The sequence below is a fragment of the Zophobas morio genome, unplaced genomic scaffold, assembly GCF_036711695.1.
Source record: "Zophobas morio isolate AGI-343-1 ecotype UQ-CSIRO unplaced genomic scaffold, CSIRO_AGI_Zmor_V1 ptg000005l, whole genome shotgun sequence".
In the NCBI taxonomy this organism is placed as follows: domain Eukaryota; kingdom Metazoa; phylum Arthropoda; class Insecta; order Coleoptera; family Tenebrionidae; genus Zophobas; species Zophobas morio.
Window position 1 is genome coordinate 6,661,209 of NW_026972110.1, and position 19,702 is coordinate 6,680,910.

The 19,702-nt window shown below is 32.1% G+C and overlaps 1 protein-coding gene across 2 annotated transcripts in view; it reads left to right on the forward strand.

Moving 5' to 3' along the window:
* LOC135122534 (retinal guanylyl cyclase 2) overlaps positions 1-19,702 on the forward strand; it is a 217,168-nt gene that overhangs the window by 73,562 nt on the left and 123,904 nt on the right. For both annotated transcript variants that reach the window (XM_064046770.1, XM_064046771.1), the window contains exon 6: positions 9,511-10,187. In XM_064046770.1, coding sequence (XP_063902840.1) covers positions 9,511-10,187 — 677 coding nt within the window. The remainder of the gene's footprint in view (positions 1-9,510; positions 10,188-19,702) is intronic.

Here is a 19,702-nt window from a genome sequence, read left to right on the forward strand (position 1 = left end):
TATTGCGATCAAACATCTTATTGCTAGTGGTTATGGTGGTTTATACTTATTAATAATTCAGTGATATCAGAGTAACTGAGTAGATTAACGTAGAAAATAAAGAGCATAATTGATGGAAAAAAAGGGAACAAAGGATATCGCAAATAATAGGTTTATTATAAACGAGAAAAAACTAATAAAGATTTCATTCCAAAAAAATATTTTTTAAACAACAAAATGTTTCTCAAATTTATTTAATATTAAAGTAAATTTGATGTCTATATATAACACTGATTTTAACGTTACAGGGTCAAGGTTTGAATGCTAACTGTTTATTTTAATTAATTAAAAGTACAATTAACCATTCTCTACTCGTAGTCTAAATATATCGTCTTAAGGCTTAATATGAAGTTGAGATTGCACACTTGTAATTGAATTTGTCGTACTCAGAGGGCTTCCGGCAGTGGTAACAAATTTGCCTTAAAGCAACGATTTGAAACTAGGCCGATAATCGATAGGAAAAGCACATTTTTATTTGATAAAATAAAATAAAGTATAGACTTATGTGAAATGACGATTCAGAAAAAAATACTCTTTATAATAAATAAAATTTATATTATACTTCTACTAAGAAAACCCTTATATTGAATTTCAAAAAGTAGTCGAAGAAAAAAAATGTGATTTCAAAATTTATGTATTTAGATACATTTAGATTCAATGACGACATTTTTAGGTAATTGGGTAGTTCTATATGAAAACACCAAATGATAAAAAAAGTTGAGGATGGTCTTTTGGGTAACAAATATGAAAAACCATGGTAATTTATTTTTTGGGTGCTCCACTTCTCATTGGCACCCATTAGAATTCTAAAATTGTGCCGTTTTCATACTTTCCAGTTATAGCCTGAAACTTTTTCCTGTAGTACGTATTGAAATGATTATATTTTTATTTTATTGCCTAGAGTAAGTGTGACTACTGAAACTTTGTTATAATTTATGTGATATTCAGCTAGCTCCTGTGGCCATCAATAAATCAAAATTGTATTATAACATTTTGCAATTTAATTTCAAATCTACAAAACCGAATACTTTGAAATCTTGCAGACGTTTTAAAGTTATCGTAAGCATGGTAAATTTTTAATAGTGTATTTGTTTGTCACCTTCTCAAAATTTTGCCGAATAAATCCCATTGACAATGTACAAAATATGATGAGTGTATAATAGTTGTGATTGATTTATCATTGCCTTTCATATTTGCTTGTTTTGGGTAACTCAAAAAAATGAATGAGTCAATTTATTTTATTGATTGAATTAAAAACGGTTCACTCCATTTTCTCTGCTATTATTAATATTAACTGCACTTTTGTAAAGGAAAACTAATTTGAAACATACGCGTAGCAGGATTCTATACCTGTAGTGTAATAATCCCCACACATGTTTATTTTAACAATTATGAGTATTCTCTTAAAAAAATAAAACTCTCAAAATCAAATTTTATAACTTTTCGAAAAACTGGAGATGTTTTATTCTACTTCAGGGACTACGGAAGTTCTGTCGAAATAACCTTCGACCATTTTTTTTTGGCACAGGAGTCAGCTGAAATTCACAAAAATCAGCAAATTAGAGCGAAGTTTTATGTCATACTTACTAGGTAGTAAAATAAAATTATAATCCTCTCAATACGTGTTACTGGAAAAGTTTCATCCCATAACCGGAAAGTTTGAAAATGCCACAACCTTAGAATTCTAATGAGTCCCAAACGGAAGATTTTTTCATTAAAACCAAAAATTATACGGCGCACTTTTTCATTCAAATTTGGTGCTTTTATCTGGAACAACGCAGTTGCAACAAATGATTTTAGAGATTTTTGACTAATTTCATGCTTTGTAATGTCATATGTACTTTTATCTCATTCTGATTAAAGAAAAAAGAGTTACTAAAATGTTTTCACACAATTCAGTTATTTACCAAGGTTTTATTTAGTTGCTTATTCAGTCTTCAAAATTTTCAAAGGAGTACTTTCTAAAATATGTTTTTTTGAGGATTTTGACTTTTTTCTCTATAACCCATATGAATTAAAATAAAGACTGCGTACTAAACCATACATAAAGGGAAATGTCTTGCTACGTAAGTGCTACTAAATCAGTGGCAGTTAGTGGTTTATTACAAAAATGAAATAAATTAATTTACGATAATCTATAAATTTTCATGTTACTGACTTTATTATTATAAAATGAACAATTTTTCTTAAAATAAATAAGAAATGGATTATTAAATTATACCAACATGTGATGCTGCGTGTTTAAAATTATATATATGTAACTTTTTATACATACATACAGTATAACGAGAAGTGCAATAATATTGGTTTCCAAGAATTAAAAAAGAATTACTAACCCGTTTGAATTAGTAAAGACTTTGCGTCATAATTTTTTTAACACAGTGTGTGCATAATTCTAAAATTAAAAATTATTATTATCAAAACACAAACGACGTTTTATCTTGGGGCATATTTTCTAGAAAGCATATACATACATATTTAATAGTTTTTGACATGATATTTTTATCAAATAATAAGTACCTGAAAGTAAATTAGTCAATGTCCTTTAATCATTATTGTAGCAAATGAGACCGTTATTCAACACTGTATTATTTTTTATACCATATATTAAAAAATATGGACGTTTCGGATAAAAAGTCAATACGGCGTCATGAACTACATGTGTTATTTTATACAATTTAAAACCCCTTTACTATGTACAATTTTGAAGTGACGTCATGAGTTCAAAACACACTGGTGATGATTAGACAAATTTTGGTTACCGTTTTAGCTTCTACGTGATACTCCTAATATAAATACAAAATTTGACAACAATCGACCCAGTATTTTCGGAGATTATCTATCTAATAAAAATCCGGGACGACAGACAGACGGACAGATGAACGGACGGACAGACAGACGGACAGATGAACGGACGGACGGACGGACGGACGGACATAAGGACAGATAGGCGGACAAACAGACGGATAGACAGGCAGACAGACAGACGGAAACGGACTGTTGGGGTCATGAAAGGTCGAGAAAACGTAAAAGTAGAAAGTCGGTCGACGGACTCGATTACAATACTTCCTTCGTTTATAGATGGGTATTGAATCATGTCATAATTCTAATATGCAAAATTTTTCCAGTAAGACTGAACAAATAAAGTTTGATTAGTGTTTTAAAAATAAAATTTGCAGTAATCAGTTCAGTGGTCTTGGAAAACATCTGTTTAATAAAATCTTCACTAGCAAACAGACAGATCGATGAAAATAGGAGAGCAACATTTTCGTATTTTACAACCCCAAAAAAAAAGGAGAAAAATTAGAGTTGGTGACGCTACTGCCGTACTTGCCTTAACTTGCCCTTAAGATTATTTAAACAGAATTTCCGTAGTACTTAAATTAAAATCAATTAAATAAGTTCATTTTTTTATGTAAATTATAAAACTGGATTATGTACCTACGTTATAATAGCAGGTGAAGTATATTTCATGTGAGATTTTTCTTAAAACCGTTTTATTGAGACATTATTAATTTGTCAGAGAGGACAAAAATTAATTATATAATAATTTGTTTAAAGGCATGGTCTTTTGTATGTTTCTTTTAATTGTCAAGTTTTTGCAAAGGATGAACAAATAAATCCTAATTAGTAATTGATTTTTAACTTTAAAGAATTAATAAATTTTCGGAGCAGTTGGTTTTGTAGCTTCTAAGATAAATTGGAACATTTTGTTGTACAAAATTATATACTCCTATCAATTTTACTGCCCAACAAGCATCTGTCTGTGTTTATACCATTCATAAATAAAATGAAATGGAAATAAATGTTTTAGCATTGCTATATGAGGTTTGAAATATCCTTTAAAATTATTATCTCGATGCAGTTGCAGCTGCAGCTGCTTCCCTTTTCTGTAATCCGAAGTATACGTTTCTTCCCATTGTTACCGATTCTTGCCTCAGTTTTAAACTCCCTGTTGCAAGAGACTAAAATTTGCAGTGGCTGAACACCAGGTGCTATGATGTAGTCGTCCTGACTGTAACGACAGGACAGCGGTGCCACTTTCATTTAATATTAGAATTCCAAAGTTAACTGATCTTGAGAAAAATAATGGAGCGTAAAGGCAACAGAAATTAATTATTATTACATAACGGACAATTTTCTCGAAATAATAAGACAGTTTTGCAGTTCTGCAACTTTTATTACATACATTTTTCGGAGTGAAATGAAACAAATGTTTACATTTTAGTGATATTCAGTGTTTAGCTACATTTCCATTGCAGACAGGCGAATTTTATGCCAACATTTTCACTACTTGCCAAATAGTCACGATATTCATCTGGAATTTCACATTCCAAATATACAATTTACTAATTAAACTATTTTTCGGTTTTTTTTTCAGCACACGGTATAATCAGAAATTACATGTAATAAATTAATCCTACAGTATTTATAGTTCAAGTAAAAATGTCGTGTCTTGGTTGAGACAAAATCGCTACTAAATAGGATTAATTACTTAATAGTTTAGTTAGGATTATGTTCAGATTAACACGTAATCTGATAGTCATAAACAGTTATAAATGATTTCAAATTTTCTAAGTTAATCAAACTCGATTCTGAAAGAACCAGGAAAGAGCAACAAAAAACATTGTCTTATTTTAAGTTAAATAAATGTGTTTCTTATGCTAATTTTAAGGCCAATTTTCGTTTGGGATTTATTAGGTAGCGTAGCAGTTAGCACAATGTTATGTTGTAAAAGATTTCAGTGTTAGTAAATACAGTGAATCGATTTTAGTAATCTCGTCTGTAGATGACGCTTTAGGGAAAAGCAGCTTTTCATGGATTTGCAAAGAAGACCTAAATTAATTTGTGTTTACAGTTTTAACGGATAATGCTAGAGGAAGCATGTCATTTAATCAGAAAGATGCAAAAATATTTCAACATGATCAAAAATACAAGTGCAGAATAGGACTGTTGAGAACAATGTTTGAACATTTTTGTAGCGCTGCACTTTATAACGTCTTTACTATTTTTGCGTTACACTAGTTTATTGATTTAGCTGCCTTATTTATATATACTTAAACAATAATATTAATTAATTTTCTCTCCTGTCCTCTAGATATAATCAAATTTTCAAAATGTGTAGAACTATAATTATTTGAAAATATGTACCTAATCCATCTACATGCGAATGTATTTGTATACATTAGCATATAAATTAAACATTACATTAAAATTGTTTTTAATGACTCGCCAAAGAGTCATATTGTTTTCTCTTCACATATTTGAGATTTTTGTTTAAATCGAATTACAATTTTCCACCGCTCAGCAAATTTGACGTTTGTGATTATTCGAACATATGTTGTGAAAGTGGTATAGTAGAGTCACTTTGAGGAATGTTTAATTTAATGTTTTCTCGATGTTTCACTTGTGAAACCTGAAAATTTCGATCAACTGTTTCCATTTCTCTGTCGTTTCTCTATCTGACGTCTGTCTGCTACTTTGTGGATTTCGTATATGGTCAAACGCTCATCAAATTTTGTATCTTTGTTTATCCCTGATATGAAAATTTGATGACGTCATCTCAAAGCTTTGTCAAGTAAATCTTGGTTGAAATTGATACTGTAACATGCTCTTTTCTTTTTGTATGGTAGTGCCATTTAAAATAAATCAAATTGCAAAAAATTTTTTTTGACGAATAATTCATTATTAATTACCTAATTTCAGTTGATTTGTACAATTGGTTCTCAAAATATTTAACCGTTTCCATACATTTTAGCGACCCTGTATATTAAATATATTGTAATAAAGTATCTGCTCTGAATGTAACAGATTCTGGGTTTGATATCGGCATCTCGAGGTTTATGTCTATAATTTTTTAAAATGTCATTTATTTTTTCAATAATTCTTAGGACAGAGTAACGTCAGTAATGTTACATAATAGTTATTAAAATTCATGTTTATTCTTACCAAACGTTATCAAACATTCTTTACTACAAATTAATTACTTGTTTTTCAGAAGGGAATAAACTACTGTCTAAATATTTTTAAACCATTTTCCTTCATTTTTATAATAGACTGTAGTCGCTTGTCTTCCCAGTTCACTCAAATGTGTAAAACCCATGAATCATTGCCAGCATTTAGACGTTAAAGGAGACAAATAACCACCTGCTTTCGAAGGAGAATGAAATCATATTTCGTATCAATTTGGCTGTGTTACAATTCAACCATCTGTAGCTCTCAAAATTCTTTCTAGTTTAGTGAAGATTAATTATCGGCTTGAAAGTGAAAAGTTTAGCTCGGAATAAGCCATCACGGTGATGTGGCTTTCTAAGAAAAATTGGAGTTGATATTAAGAAAGCCAACACAAAGAATAAGCCTTTTATAGCCTTTATCACGACTTGGTTGTTTTCCTCGTAATATCGTTAAAGAACTTAATTGTGTTTGGTGTCGTTTTCACACAGTTTATTATTTTTTAGTGGTGATGTGTCAACGTGCTGACGAAACTGTAATATGTTGCGACTTCTATGCATCTAATGGTGTTATATTACTTTATTTACATAATATGCAACACATTTAGGGAAAGAGTGGATATATAAAGCTGATTAAATTCGCTATTTAATGTTTTTTTGTATTCTATACGGTAAAAAGTTCGTCTAAGATTATTTGAACAGAACTTTCTCCACCCCTGAACAATCAAACAGCTGATCTAGTTTTTCAGATAAATTATCAATTGATTGAAACAGTGCTTGCACCCATAGCAACCCGTTGGAAAGCTGTAGATTGTAACTAGTTTCGATCTTGAATGCACTTGTGTGAAAGGAAAATGAAATTTGATTGATTTTGCCTCCTGAAAACACAGGAGAAAACTAATTATTACTAATTAAACCACAGTGGAGGAAAACGTTCTGATTATGATGTATTTTGGGCACCTAACAAGTAGCTACTATTACGATAATTATTCTTTTATTCTTATTAAAAGTGGGGGAGAGGTTGAAATTTAAGTTTGCGGAGGGGCGCGTATATTTTTAGTTACGCTACTGGTATAAACATTATTTGCATATAAGGAATCGCAGAAAAATCCGTCAAAAATGTTAACACCAGTTTAGGTAGGTCTAATCCATCGTCCGGCAGGGCTTTTGTCCAGGAAGTAGCTATTTTCGCTCATTGATTGCCTGATAGGTTTCCCAAAATAGCGCGGAAGTTCGACCTTTCTGCATAGTAGAAACCCTTTAGGTCGTCACACTATTTCTCATATATGAAATTTGATTTTGGAAATTTTATTTTTTATGACAACTCCAAAAAGTCCAAATAAAGATACCTATGTACTTTCTGCTAAACTACACGTAAATAAGCATACCATGCTCATGATTCAAGTGAGTTTTTCATAACAAAATTTTGTGATGACTTTATTAAGGACCCATATACCACTTTGGATAGGTCTTGTAGTGCCAAATTTTCGGGAAAATAGGGTGAACCGTTCTTAGTTTGATCAGTAAAATAAATTGCTTTATAGATTAAATTGTATGAGTCATGCAACATGAGGGGATCTAAAAAATTGGCCCAAGGTAATTTCGACAAAACTTGTCTTGTCTCTGAGGTACAATAAAACATTTTTTTCGAAAAATTATAAAATGATAAAATTCGATTTTGCGGATTTTATTTTTTTTTAAGGGAACCTCTATAAGTTAAAATAAAGATATGTGTCTATGTAATATTGGAGTAAGTGTAAAGGAGCGAATTGCTACGCATGTGTTTCAAACGAGTTTTTCATCGTAAGCATATATTTCTAGTGAGTTTTTCTATATAGAAATTTTTTGACAGTGTCATCAACATTTCAGTAAGGACGCGTATATTAATTTGAATCTGTGCAGTGTGAATTTTCGGGAAAATGGAATGGGCAATAGCAATAATGCATTGATAAATCACGAGTGTAGACTATTATATAATATACAATATTGCACATATTTCAGATTTATTCGGTGAAATTTGAGATGACGTCATCAACTTTTTTTTGGGAGGGAATAAACGGATATAGTTTGATTAACGATTTACTATGCTTACGATAACTGTAAAATGTTAGCAAGATTTTAGAGCATTTGATTTTGCATAAAATTTAAATATTAATATTTGTTATTGTAAATATTGGAGATGATGTCACCTCGTTGTTGATGGGGATGAGTAGCCAAACTTTGGTTAGCATTTTACCATCCATTCCTAATATATACATACAAAATTTCACAACAATCAGTCTTGTATTTTTGGAAATTATTTGTCTAATGAAATCCCCAACAGACAACAGACCACATGCATACTGTAGGAGTAAAAAGGACATTAAGTATTAAATAAAAAATTACTTACTTTACATACAAACAAAATAAAAACTGCGCTGTTGGCAGTTGTATTAGAAAAATAATTTCCTAAACTGGACTGATTATTATGAAATTGTATATGTATTTCAGGAAACAGTGTAGATTGTGAAGTACAAACCAAAATTCATAACCACCAATATTTTGATGATGTCATCTCATAATTTGGAAAGTAAACCCTACTTAAATTTTATAAATACATATATACCTGTAGTTTGTGAATCTGCCCTCATGTTTTACCTTCGACATCTAAATTTTTGGAATAAACATTAAAATTGGATATCAACATTTCACAATTTGAATTAGAAACTGAGAACCAAATGCTCTCAAATCTTGTAAACTTTTAAAGGTTATCGTAAACGTGCTTAATTGGTACTCAAAATATATCTGCTTATCCCTTTGAGGATATCGGCTCAAAATTTTGGTGCATAAATCGTATCTAAAATGTGCAAAATATTTTGGATAAATCAAAAAGAATTTAATTCATTTTTCAGAAATTTTGGAAATATAGTTGTTGTTATTAGTAAAAAATTCTTGACGTCAACACAAAGTTTTATTGTGGAAAACCCACTTAAAAATATGTATAGGATGTCTCTTTGTCTGTAGTTTGACAATATATACCTATCTTTATTTTAAGTTATTGGGGTTAAAAAGTGTGTGTTATCAGTTGGAAAGTAAAAAACAAAGAAAGGAATTCAATTCCAAAAATAAGCTACTGATAGCGCAAGTAACGAATCTACGCTAAATCACCTGGAACAAAAGGAAGATTTATTCTTTAGAGAAATGTCGTGTTTTCGTTTTTAAAAAGATGTATAGAGTCATTCCTTGTAAACATTTATTTAAACTATATTGATATTTTTACTGCGACAAATAACTATAAATTTTGCTTTCTTTGTATCATTGTACATTCCCCGAGTGGAGATTTAGATTGCAAGTATTTACTACTATTGTTGGATAATCACAATCGAATTCCTGAAAGGATTTCTTACAGTATTTTGTTCACAGCTATCCCCTTCGTAAATTTGAACAAAGCGTCACAACTTGTTCGTTTTTCCTCATGGTCGTTAAAGAACGTAATTGCCTTTTCTGTCATTCTTACAGAGATTTTTGTATTGTTTTCCAGCGGTGGTGATGTGTCTACCTGCCGATGAGACGGGGAAGAACGTGCTGGAGGTAATCGACAGTCTCCACCTGGCGCAAGATCACAACACATTAACGATATTTATAGACACATCGAATTTACTCTCTTGGAAATACGCTTTTACCCAGCAAAAAAATAGCACGGAGGTTTCCGGATTTAATTCAACAAATTTTCTGGACACGGTGAGTGCGGTCAGCAAAAGGCACATATTGATTTACACCGCCGCAGACAATGCGAGTCTGGAGTGTGCCGTTTTGAAGAACATCAAAAAATCCTTCGCGAGTTTGAGTGCTGTGCGCGACGAACAATCCGTTTTCCTGCTGTCGGGTTTGCAGGACGACGATATTTTCGGATCGCTTTTAAGCGTGAGCCGGGACAATTCCAGTGAATTTGTGGTCACGGAGGTCCGGGACAATTTAGAAGAGTGGATCCTCAAACACAAACAGCTAGACGAATGTGAAGGATGCGAAACCGAACTGACCAAAGCCTTGAGTGTCCTTGGGATTCTGGGCTGCTCCTGTTTGTTCGTTACGGTTCTTCTCGGGACCGCGGCCTTAGCCAGAAACCAGCTGCTGAAAAAGCGCGTCTCCAAAGGACCCTATAAGGTCCTGTTGACGGCCACTGATTTTGTCTTCCCGCAGATTGCGGATAGTCGCAGGGTGAGTGAAATTATTGCCTTTTTATCAGATTTCCTTTCAAAGGACGGGGTTTCGGGGAATATTGACTAAGCGTAACTTGATGAGAAGTTTCACATTGATTCCAAGCTGAGGACTGTCTAACTAAGTTTAATTAATTTTAGTTATTAGAGTTGAACGAAGCGGTTTATTGGATAATTTAACGGATTTCAACTTTAGCGATTTGTTGCAGATGAATATTGTACAAGTGCTAATCTGCCGAATGAATTTGATTCTCTTCATTTGTTAACTCCACGAGTTTTTATTAGCAGAGGAGTGATAAGGTTGAACGGTTTTGTGCTTAATTGGATTTTTGTGTTAATATTGTAGCATCGTATTTAGAAACATGATATATGTTGAATTCACGGTACAAAGCATACAAACTAGCAACTTTTCCCAATGGAAATTTTGTATATTTCTTTACTGACGCAGAGTTTAATAAACTACAACAATAAAAAAATAATCTATTAATCCCTACTTTCTTTTATTCTATACAAACACAAAATTCATAAAAAGCGAAGCATTTGTTTTTGAAAAAAATGTAAAAACATATCAAGCTTTTTATTTTTACTCTCCATCATTTCACATTTCTCAAAAAAAAAATTACGTCAAATTTATAAAAGTTTGACATCATCAATGATTTTTTTTAAATTAGACGCTATAATTTTGATTGCATTATTTTATAAAGTTTATTTTTCTGCTTTTAAAAATGTAGTTCAATGTAGGGGTTGCATAATAAAAAAATATGAGAAAATTAATAACAAACAAAATAAACTTGATTTTAATGATAAATATTAAATGCCGAATAATACGTTGGAGTAAAAATGTATGCTATAGAAATTGTTCAAACTGTTCCCCATCCACTGTTTGACCTGATTGACAGAATTTTCAATACTCTGGGGACTTATACGAGTCATTTCATGACCAATTCGTACTTTCAAGTCGTCTAAATTATCGGGCCTGTTCATGTAAACACGACTTTTTAAATCTCCCCATTAAAAAGAATCAAGGGGTGTCAGATCTGGAGACTTAGAAGGCGATTCTATTGCCCACGACTTCCAATCTCCTTTCCATCAAATTGATTATCCAAAAAACCCTTACATTTTTGCCATAATGTGGTGGTGCCCCCTCCTGTTGGATCCTGCGATCTAAATTTTGTGGATTATCTGGATCAGGAAACGTAGCCATTAGATCCGGAAGCACTGGGGTTTTAAGATGATCTAAATATTGAGCGACTATTAAATTTCCCTGAAGAAAGCAGGGGCCAATGAATATTCGGTTTATTATACTCACCCAAACATTAATTTTTTGGGGACGTTGGGTGTGTGGCGCTTGAACCCAGTGAGGTTGTTCTCTAGCCCAGTAACGACAACTGTATCGATTTACGGTACAATTTAAGTGAAATGTTGCTTCATCCGAAAATGCGATACTATTTGAAAAATTGGGATTGCCGTCACAATGTCTAATGAAGCTTTCACAAAATTCCAATCGTCTATCAGAATCTTTTTCTGCTGCAGTTTCTCTTTTTTTTTCAAAACTACCACAAACGACTTGTTAACATTTTCTTGTAAAGCCATTTTCGTGGTTGTTACATGGGAGTTGTGTTCCAATGATAATAAGATATTCAACTTAGTGTTATCGTTTATTTGTGGTCTTCTACATCTCTCACGTCTTCTGTTTGATTAAATTTTTCAACAATTCTACTAATTGTGCTTCTAGCAGTTGAAGGTCGTCCAAAATGTACTTCGTTGAACAAAGGACACACTTCTTCTTTTTCTTCGTGGTTTCAAAGCCTATCGCCATAACCAAACGAGCTATCCTTATACGACTTTGACAGAAGTATAGACAAACAAAAACATATTTACTTACAAGTCACAAACTGCCCGATTACATCAGCAAAAAATATTCTATATACAGGGTGTCTCAGAAATAAGTACATTAATTTTAATCAGTTATAGAGCTCATTGAACTCAACAACTTTTTTTAATTTTGTCAAAAACTTTTTAATTATCAAGTTAAAAATTGTTAAAGTTTTATCCCAATTAAGCCTACCCGTCCATGGATCCTCAGTCACCCATGGACACTAATAATTATTATAATTAATAATAATTTATGGTCCAATAAAGTAACTAGGATACGTATTTTCCTAATCTTGATAACGTGACAAATATTTAGAGAGAAATTGAAAATCCTGCTCCCTAATGGCGTACGGAATTTCATCGGCCCAAATGTGGGTGTTAATTACACCTTCGCTCGTGTAACCGACTTCATCAGTTGATGGTATAAGAGATACAAAATTTGATTGTTCGTTTATTTTTCTATTAACCCACTGACAAAAGTTTTGCCTACGTGGTAAGTCTGTTAGTTTCAATAACTGAACTTTCTGGTCCTGAAAGGGGTACATTTATTCTCTGAGTATCCTCCAAATACTACTCTCCGATATATCACACTAGACACTGGTGCGTGCTAACGCCCGGTCGAGCTTCGACACTCTTCAAAACAGCCTTTTCAATATTAGCAATTCTATTACTACGTAACTTACCCCGATCCTGAGGTGCACGTTTAAAAGATCCGCACTCACGAAGAGGTTGCAACGTTCTTAAAACTGCGCACATTTGGCAGACGACGATTTGGGAGGCTTTCTGAAAACCATGGCCGACTAGTATAAAGATTATGGCCTCTCCAAGTGGTACCATACGTGTTGCCATTTATTAATAATTACACTTAATAATTTAGCAAAATTTTAATTTGATTTGACATTATGAGACTTCAAAACGTGTAATGGTCGTTTGTTTCGGTATGAATGCATTTGTGCCTTTCAAAAAGTGTTAATAATTCTTTTGTCGTTTTTGAATTATTAATAGATGGCAGCACGTATGGTACCTTTGGACAGGCCGGTACCGCGTCAATTCGTCGTGCACAATTCGTCGCGCGACAATTGATTGCAAACAACTGATCGCAGCGTCAACTGGTCGCAGCGACAACTGGTCGCAACGACAACTGGTCGCAGTCACAATTGATCGCAACACAATTCGTCGCAAGTACAACTGGTCGCATGCGACAATTGATCGCAGGCGAAAAACGATAGCGTTTATAGAGAAATAAGTAATTGTTATGAATGAGGAAAATAAAATAATGTGCTATATTCTCAAAAATTTCATTATTTCTAAAAAAAAGTGTCAAAATAAATACATACGAGTTCCATAAAAACAGTAACTATTAGGCTCAGTTCCGACTAAACCAAAGTGCAAAAAAGTGAAAATATTGTAAAATATTTTTTTTAATGCTGACACATCTCGTCGGTATGCTACTGTAATGTTCATTTGGATTATTCGTCTTATTGATTAGACGCTCAAGTAAGTGATTCAAGCTTTTCTTCTCACAAATTTAAAGTTTGTCAATTAAACGAGTGAAAAAAATAGCTTTCAAAACGTGTTAGACGTCATTTTTCTTTAATAAAAAATGGTTTTAAAATTATTACAATTGTCAAATTAAAAAGTTATAGATAAATCGTGAAAAAAAACCCTCGTTACAGTTTTAAGTGAAAAAGTATTATTTTCATTACGTTCGATATTTTAAAAAATTAAATATATATATTTTTTAATAAATTTGGTGCAAAGAAATTTGAATTTATATATTAACAATTAATCTTGGAGTTTATTGCATTCTTTGCAGACAATTTTTTGCTCACTACAAATTAGTTCTGGATTATCTTTAATCCATGATAAAACCAAAGATGTTTTTTCATTCAGAACTTTTTTGAACGCTCACACTGTTAATACGGCACTTGTAGATACCAAAGAATGAATAATTTATCTCGTTTCCTTTGCTAAGTACCTACACACCAATCTCCACTTTTACGTCATTTCTGTAAACAAGATCGTAAAAAGATTAGTTTTGACCATGGAGCAAAGGGATATGCTCTTACTGGAGGAAGTGCCAGACTTAAAATGATGGTTTCGAGCCAAACCGGTAAAGTGTCAGTACAGTACCCCTCACTATCCAGATTAGACTGCCGATGACAGTGACGTACAGTTTTTTTTTTTTTTGAAGCGGCTCATGGAATAAAATTTGTTGAATAAAACAACGCACATAACAGATTTATATTCTCTATTAATTAATATTATTTAAAATATTTAAATCAATCAATACATCACGAGTAACAAGTAATACAAACAGTGAATACCGTTAAACAGTAGAAACAACCAGGATGACGACGCCACTGAGTAGTGGTTCTTCGTAATGGCGTGACTAATTTTTAGCTTGGGAAGTTTGAAAAGTTTATTGAAGGGCATTTCACTCGGAAGGCCGACTATTCATACTCACAATTACTTGCCTAATCTGCCGGATGTAGGTGGGCTTCTCCAGCCCATGTTGTAAATTTTTGTAGGATGCAAAGTGCGGAGAAGAATAAAAACAGGTAGCAGCCCGTAGTAGGGTCATTCATGGAAAACTGCGAACCAATTATTTTTTCCATTTTTTTAAATCTGAGACTGTTTTACACGTCATAGAAATATCTATCGTAAAAGGAATTTTTAGAAATAATTTTCTCGTCATTAATCGGTTGCAAAAGATCAAGAGGCACTCGAAGCAAGCCCTGACAAACTTATTAGCGGCGCGAGCGGAGATCTCCAACTGGCTGCGGTACCACCATGGACACTCGCGTAACCTCCTTTTCCAGAATTGTCAAAATGACATTGCCAAACTCAAAGCAATCATGAATTAAGCATTTCATTTTAAATTCAGTTAGTATCAAGTGGTACATGGTATTCGTATTTTGGGTTGCGTAAAAATAATTTTCAGAAATAATTTTCTCGTGACTAACCCTGTATATGTATTTTTTTACAGCCACATATGGTACAACTGAATTTTTCTTCAGTACAATACTAGTCACATAATAATAATTAAAAAATAAGTTTTTAGTTGCATAAGTACCTACATTTCTTAGATTTCCCGGTAACACAAAGTTATTCTTGACGCTCTAATAAAAGTTTTTGCAATATATATTTACAATACACGTAAACCTTTCTCAAACCCTGTAAAAGATCCGTTGCAATTTACAAGGGATTAAAATAAGTATTATATCCGTCCAGTGGAATTTACATTCGCTGCATATGGATACTCTAGATGTACTATTAGTTCATAAATTTTATTGTTTGGTGATATGTATAAAGACAAGAATAGACAATAGAGGCAATTCTATATCAAAATGTGTCAAAATTTAAAGGTTGTTAAAAATATGATTTTTTAAATAATTGTAGTCTAGTTAAGAACAATAAACACTTGTTTTTATGTTGAGTACTTATTATAATGAAGCTAGTTCCTATAATATAATAGGTAAAATAAGCAACGAGATAAATAGAAACAATCTCTTAAAAAAAATAACCAAAATGACAATTTATTAATAAAAAATCTTATGTAACAAGGTGTTTACGCTCGTATTTTTTAATTTTTAAAGTGCAACTACAAACTTCGTCACTTATCTATATTCAAATTGTTTTTAATTCGATATTTACACCTTACCTGATTGCTAAATTTATTGCAACTTAAAATTCAGAATACAAAATATTTAGTTTTAATAAAAGAAAATACTTCCCGATGAATTTTACCTTGCGATCAATTGACGCTGCGATAAATTTACGTACGATCTATTGTCGCTGCGATCAATTTACGTGCGACCAATTGTCGCTGCGATCAATTGTCACCGCGATCAATTGTCGCGTGCGACCAATTGTGCTGCGACGAGTTGCTTGCGATCAATTGTCGCACGATCAATTGTTTGCGACCAGTTGTCGTAGAATCGGACAGGCCATAATCTTTATACTAGTCGGCCATGCTGAAAACATTCTTTGGGCGCGAGTGCCATTTCCCCGAGCTTCACCCTACGTTAGAACGATATTGGTGCCTTCCAGATTTGAAAACAAAGCCATTTCAACACATTTCGTCTATAAATTAGAAATCTGTGCCAAACAAACTTTAAAGAGACAACGTTTAATAACATACACTTGACATAAAAATGATTGTCAGTGTCAAAACGGTTGCTAGGATACCGTCTTCATTGTTGTAGTGTTGTTATTATTTAAATTATTATTTAAGGTGAACATAGACGGCTCGTGAATATATGGGTGGGAAAATTCGAAATTCGAGTTGAGTGTTCGAAAAAATGCTAGATAAAAAAGTTGTTCCGTTTCACGAGTTCTGTTACTGGTTAAAATTAATGTACTTATTTCTGAGACACCCTGTATATTTTGTCGTCGACTAGCATTATAACTATTTCTGACATTATAGATGTCAAAATCGTTCATAAGTATTTTTAGGCCGATTCCGGCAGACCGTGCCATAATTTTGGAAATCGTGCCGTTATGCTGTGCCATAAAGGCGTCATGGCAACTTAAACTCCGTCTATTCAATATTTATTCTTTATTAATGGTTAAACGAAAAATACAATTTGTATTTCCAGTAGTAATTATTGTTCCAGAGGATGAAGTTCTTAGCGCAGTAGTAGTAAGTAGTAAATACCGACGATTTCTCGGTCTTGTAGCCGAGAGAGCAGCTGTTCAAAAAGGCTGTCAACAAAAGCGATTCTCTTTGACAGATTTTTGTTTTAATTTTTAGTTATTTGGATTTCATTTTGTTTCATGTTAATTTCGTTTGTTATTTTCTACATTTTTTTTATGCAACCCTTACATCAAGCTACATTTTCATATCTAGAAAAATAAGCTTTATCAAACAGTCCGATTAAAATTATAGCGTCTCATTAAAAAAAACATTGATCACGTCATAACTTTTACAAATTTCACAAATGTCAAAAGATGAAGAGTAAAATGGAAGATTTGACATGTTTTGCATTTTTTTCAAAAACAAATGCTGTGCTTTTTATGAATTTTGTGAACTACTTTATCATAACCCCGTATATGAACATTATTGATAGATGCAAAATCGAACTTCCAATTTGCTTCTAATAAACGCAAACCATGGCAAACGAACGCAGATTTTCAATTACGGTTGATATGCCACTAAATTAGGCATAAGATTGCGATGCGAGGTTGCCAAGTTAATCCAGTTTCCTTGAAATGTTTTAGCAACAGAAAGGTTCGCAAAAATAGTAGAGGCTTACATTTTAAATCTTGATCCCAATAGGAATTTTGTATAGAGATAAATAAAGATACGCGCTTTACTGTGATAAAAATAAAATGGGGTTTTATTAACACCTTGTATATTATTACTGCGTCTTATGCTGTTTTTGTTCTCTTTAGTTTTTGTTAAGTATTTTCTCTATTAATTTAAAGTTGATGGTTATTGAGATTTTTTACTTTTTTTAAGGACACACCGCCATACTGTTAGAAAGAGAAAAAAAAAACAGAGTAAGATGCAGTAATAACATATAGGTTGTTCCATTTGACAAAACTGAAATATTAATATTTGAAAATTGTGAAGTTATTTTTTACAAACAGTTTGCAATAAAATTTTATTTAATTAATACCATAAGAAAGTGCGTACCTCTGTTTAATTCTTAATAAAATATTGCAACACAATTAAAAATAATGTTGTTGCGATTTTTTTTGTGAACCCTTGCATTGCTAAAAAAATTCAAAAAAATTAGAATAACGTGGCAACGTCGCATCGGAATTTAAAAAATAAGCCTAGGCAGGGGCTAATACGAATATCCAAAAATATATAGGGTATTCTATTAAAAAAAAGGACTAACTTCTATGGTATGCCTCGTAGACAAAACACTCTGTATATCCAACATACTTTTAATACCGTGTAAGTTTAGTTTATTTAGTGACTTTTTTTCTATTTCTAATAATAATTAATGAGATATCGAGGACTGTGTGCCTCCTGAACCTTGTATTAATATAAGGAAAAATTAAATTAAACAAATACAAATGAATACGCTGATACAAGGAGAATAAAAAAGGTCATCATAAAACAAAATTTTCACATACAGTTAACAAGCTTTTTTTCTTCTTACCGAAGTCTTGGAAAATATGTCTGTCTACATTTTTGTTGGAAATCTGATGGTATAGTCCTTAACTGTAGTGCCAGGCTATTGTAATCTAATTATGTTAGAATACGTGCTTCGAATAGTATAAATGAAACTAATGCATCTTCTTAGAAGGTTATCTCTTCCAGCAGTGTTATGTTACCAGATTTTGATTTTTTCCGTATGTATAAAATGAATTTTGAAAGCTGTCATATACAGGGTGTTATTAAAACGTACGTATAACAAAATTGACGGTTTTTCGCGAAGTCTAAGAAGTCTGAAAAACTTATTTTGTGTTATCAAAATTACAAGGGGAAAATTAACCCTTATCCAAACTTTTTAGACGCTACTGAAGGATAAATAGGTAAAATTAATTTATTTTCGTAAATCCTAGCAACTATAACAATAATAAAAAAATAAGAGACCCTTTTGTTGCTATAGAAACGAAAGATGACCTTTTTATCAGAGGCGTACAACGAATTTGGACATAAATTTTAATAATTGTTATCTCTAAAAGGAGAACGATTTTACCTGAACTTTTTTACTTTTAGCACCCATATATCGAGACGAACTACCGATTTTATTTTGTACTTACCTTTCAATAACACGCTGTATACTATTGTGAATTAATAACTCTCAAACTGAGTTTGACATCTAAATGACAAATGTTCCGAACACGATGACAAACACTACGACATACGGAAAAAAAACAATAAAATAGAAAGCAGGCTTCTTGACCAGATTTTATTTCCAGTATTTAATCAATTTAAAACTTTTGCATGAAAGTCAATAATAAATCATTTCTTCTTGCAGTAAACAAATTTTCATGAACTGTTCACGAAAGATTTCTTTTCTTGCAGTGTCTCTATGTGTATCGATTTTACATTTAAGAATAAAAGTCCATAAGTATTTAAGAACAACCTATTATTATTAATCTTTTTTTTTTTTCATTTTTCATAAAAAATTACTTCTACGTCTTATTAGGAATGATAACATCTGAAACTAACAAAAAGAAATTAGAATTAAATTTTACTCTCATCAATGTGCCTTCCATTCACTTTGATGACCCCAGTGCAGACTCGAGAAATTCGATTTAAAAGTTTTTCTAGGATGCTTGCACTTATTTTCCCCCATTCTTCCTGCAGAAATATCCAAAGATGATCTTCAGGCATACAACTAACAGTGCTGGTGTACTTTCCGGTCTAACTCATCCTGTAATAATATACATATATGCTTATGATCATTATCTTGTTAGAAAATAAATTCTTTTTTAATTATTCTTGTATAGGAGATCAAAGTATGTTTTGCTATAATTGTATTTTTACTAAATCTCAAACCCCGCTACCATCAAATCTTCTGACAAAAATTCTTCGGCTGGAGCCAAAAACTTCAAACTTTGTTTCGTAGGCACAATTTTTCAACTATCCATTGTCCAACCCTTGCGATTTCTAGCTCATTCCAATCTTTTCACTTTATTAACAACCCGCAGCAAAGAACTTTTAACGGCTATTCC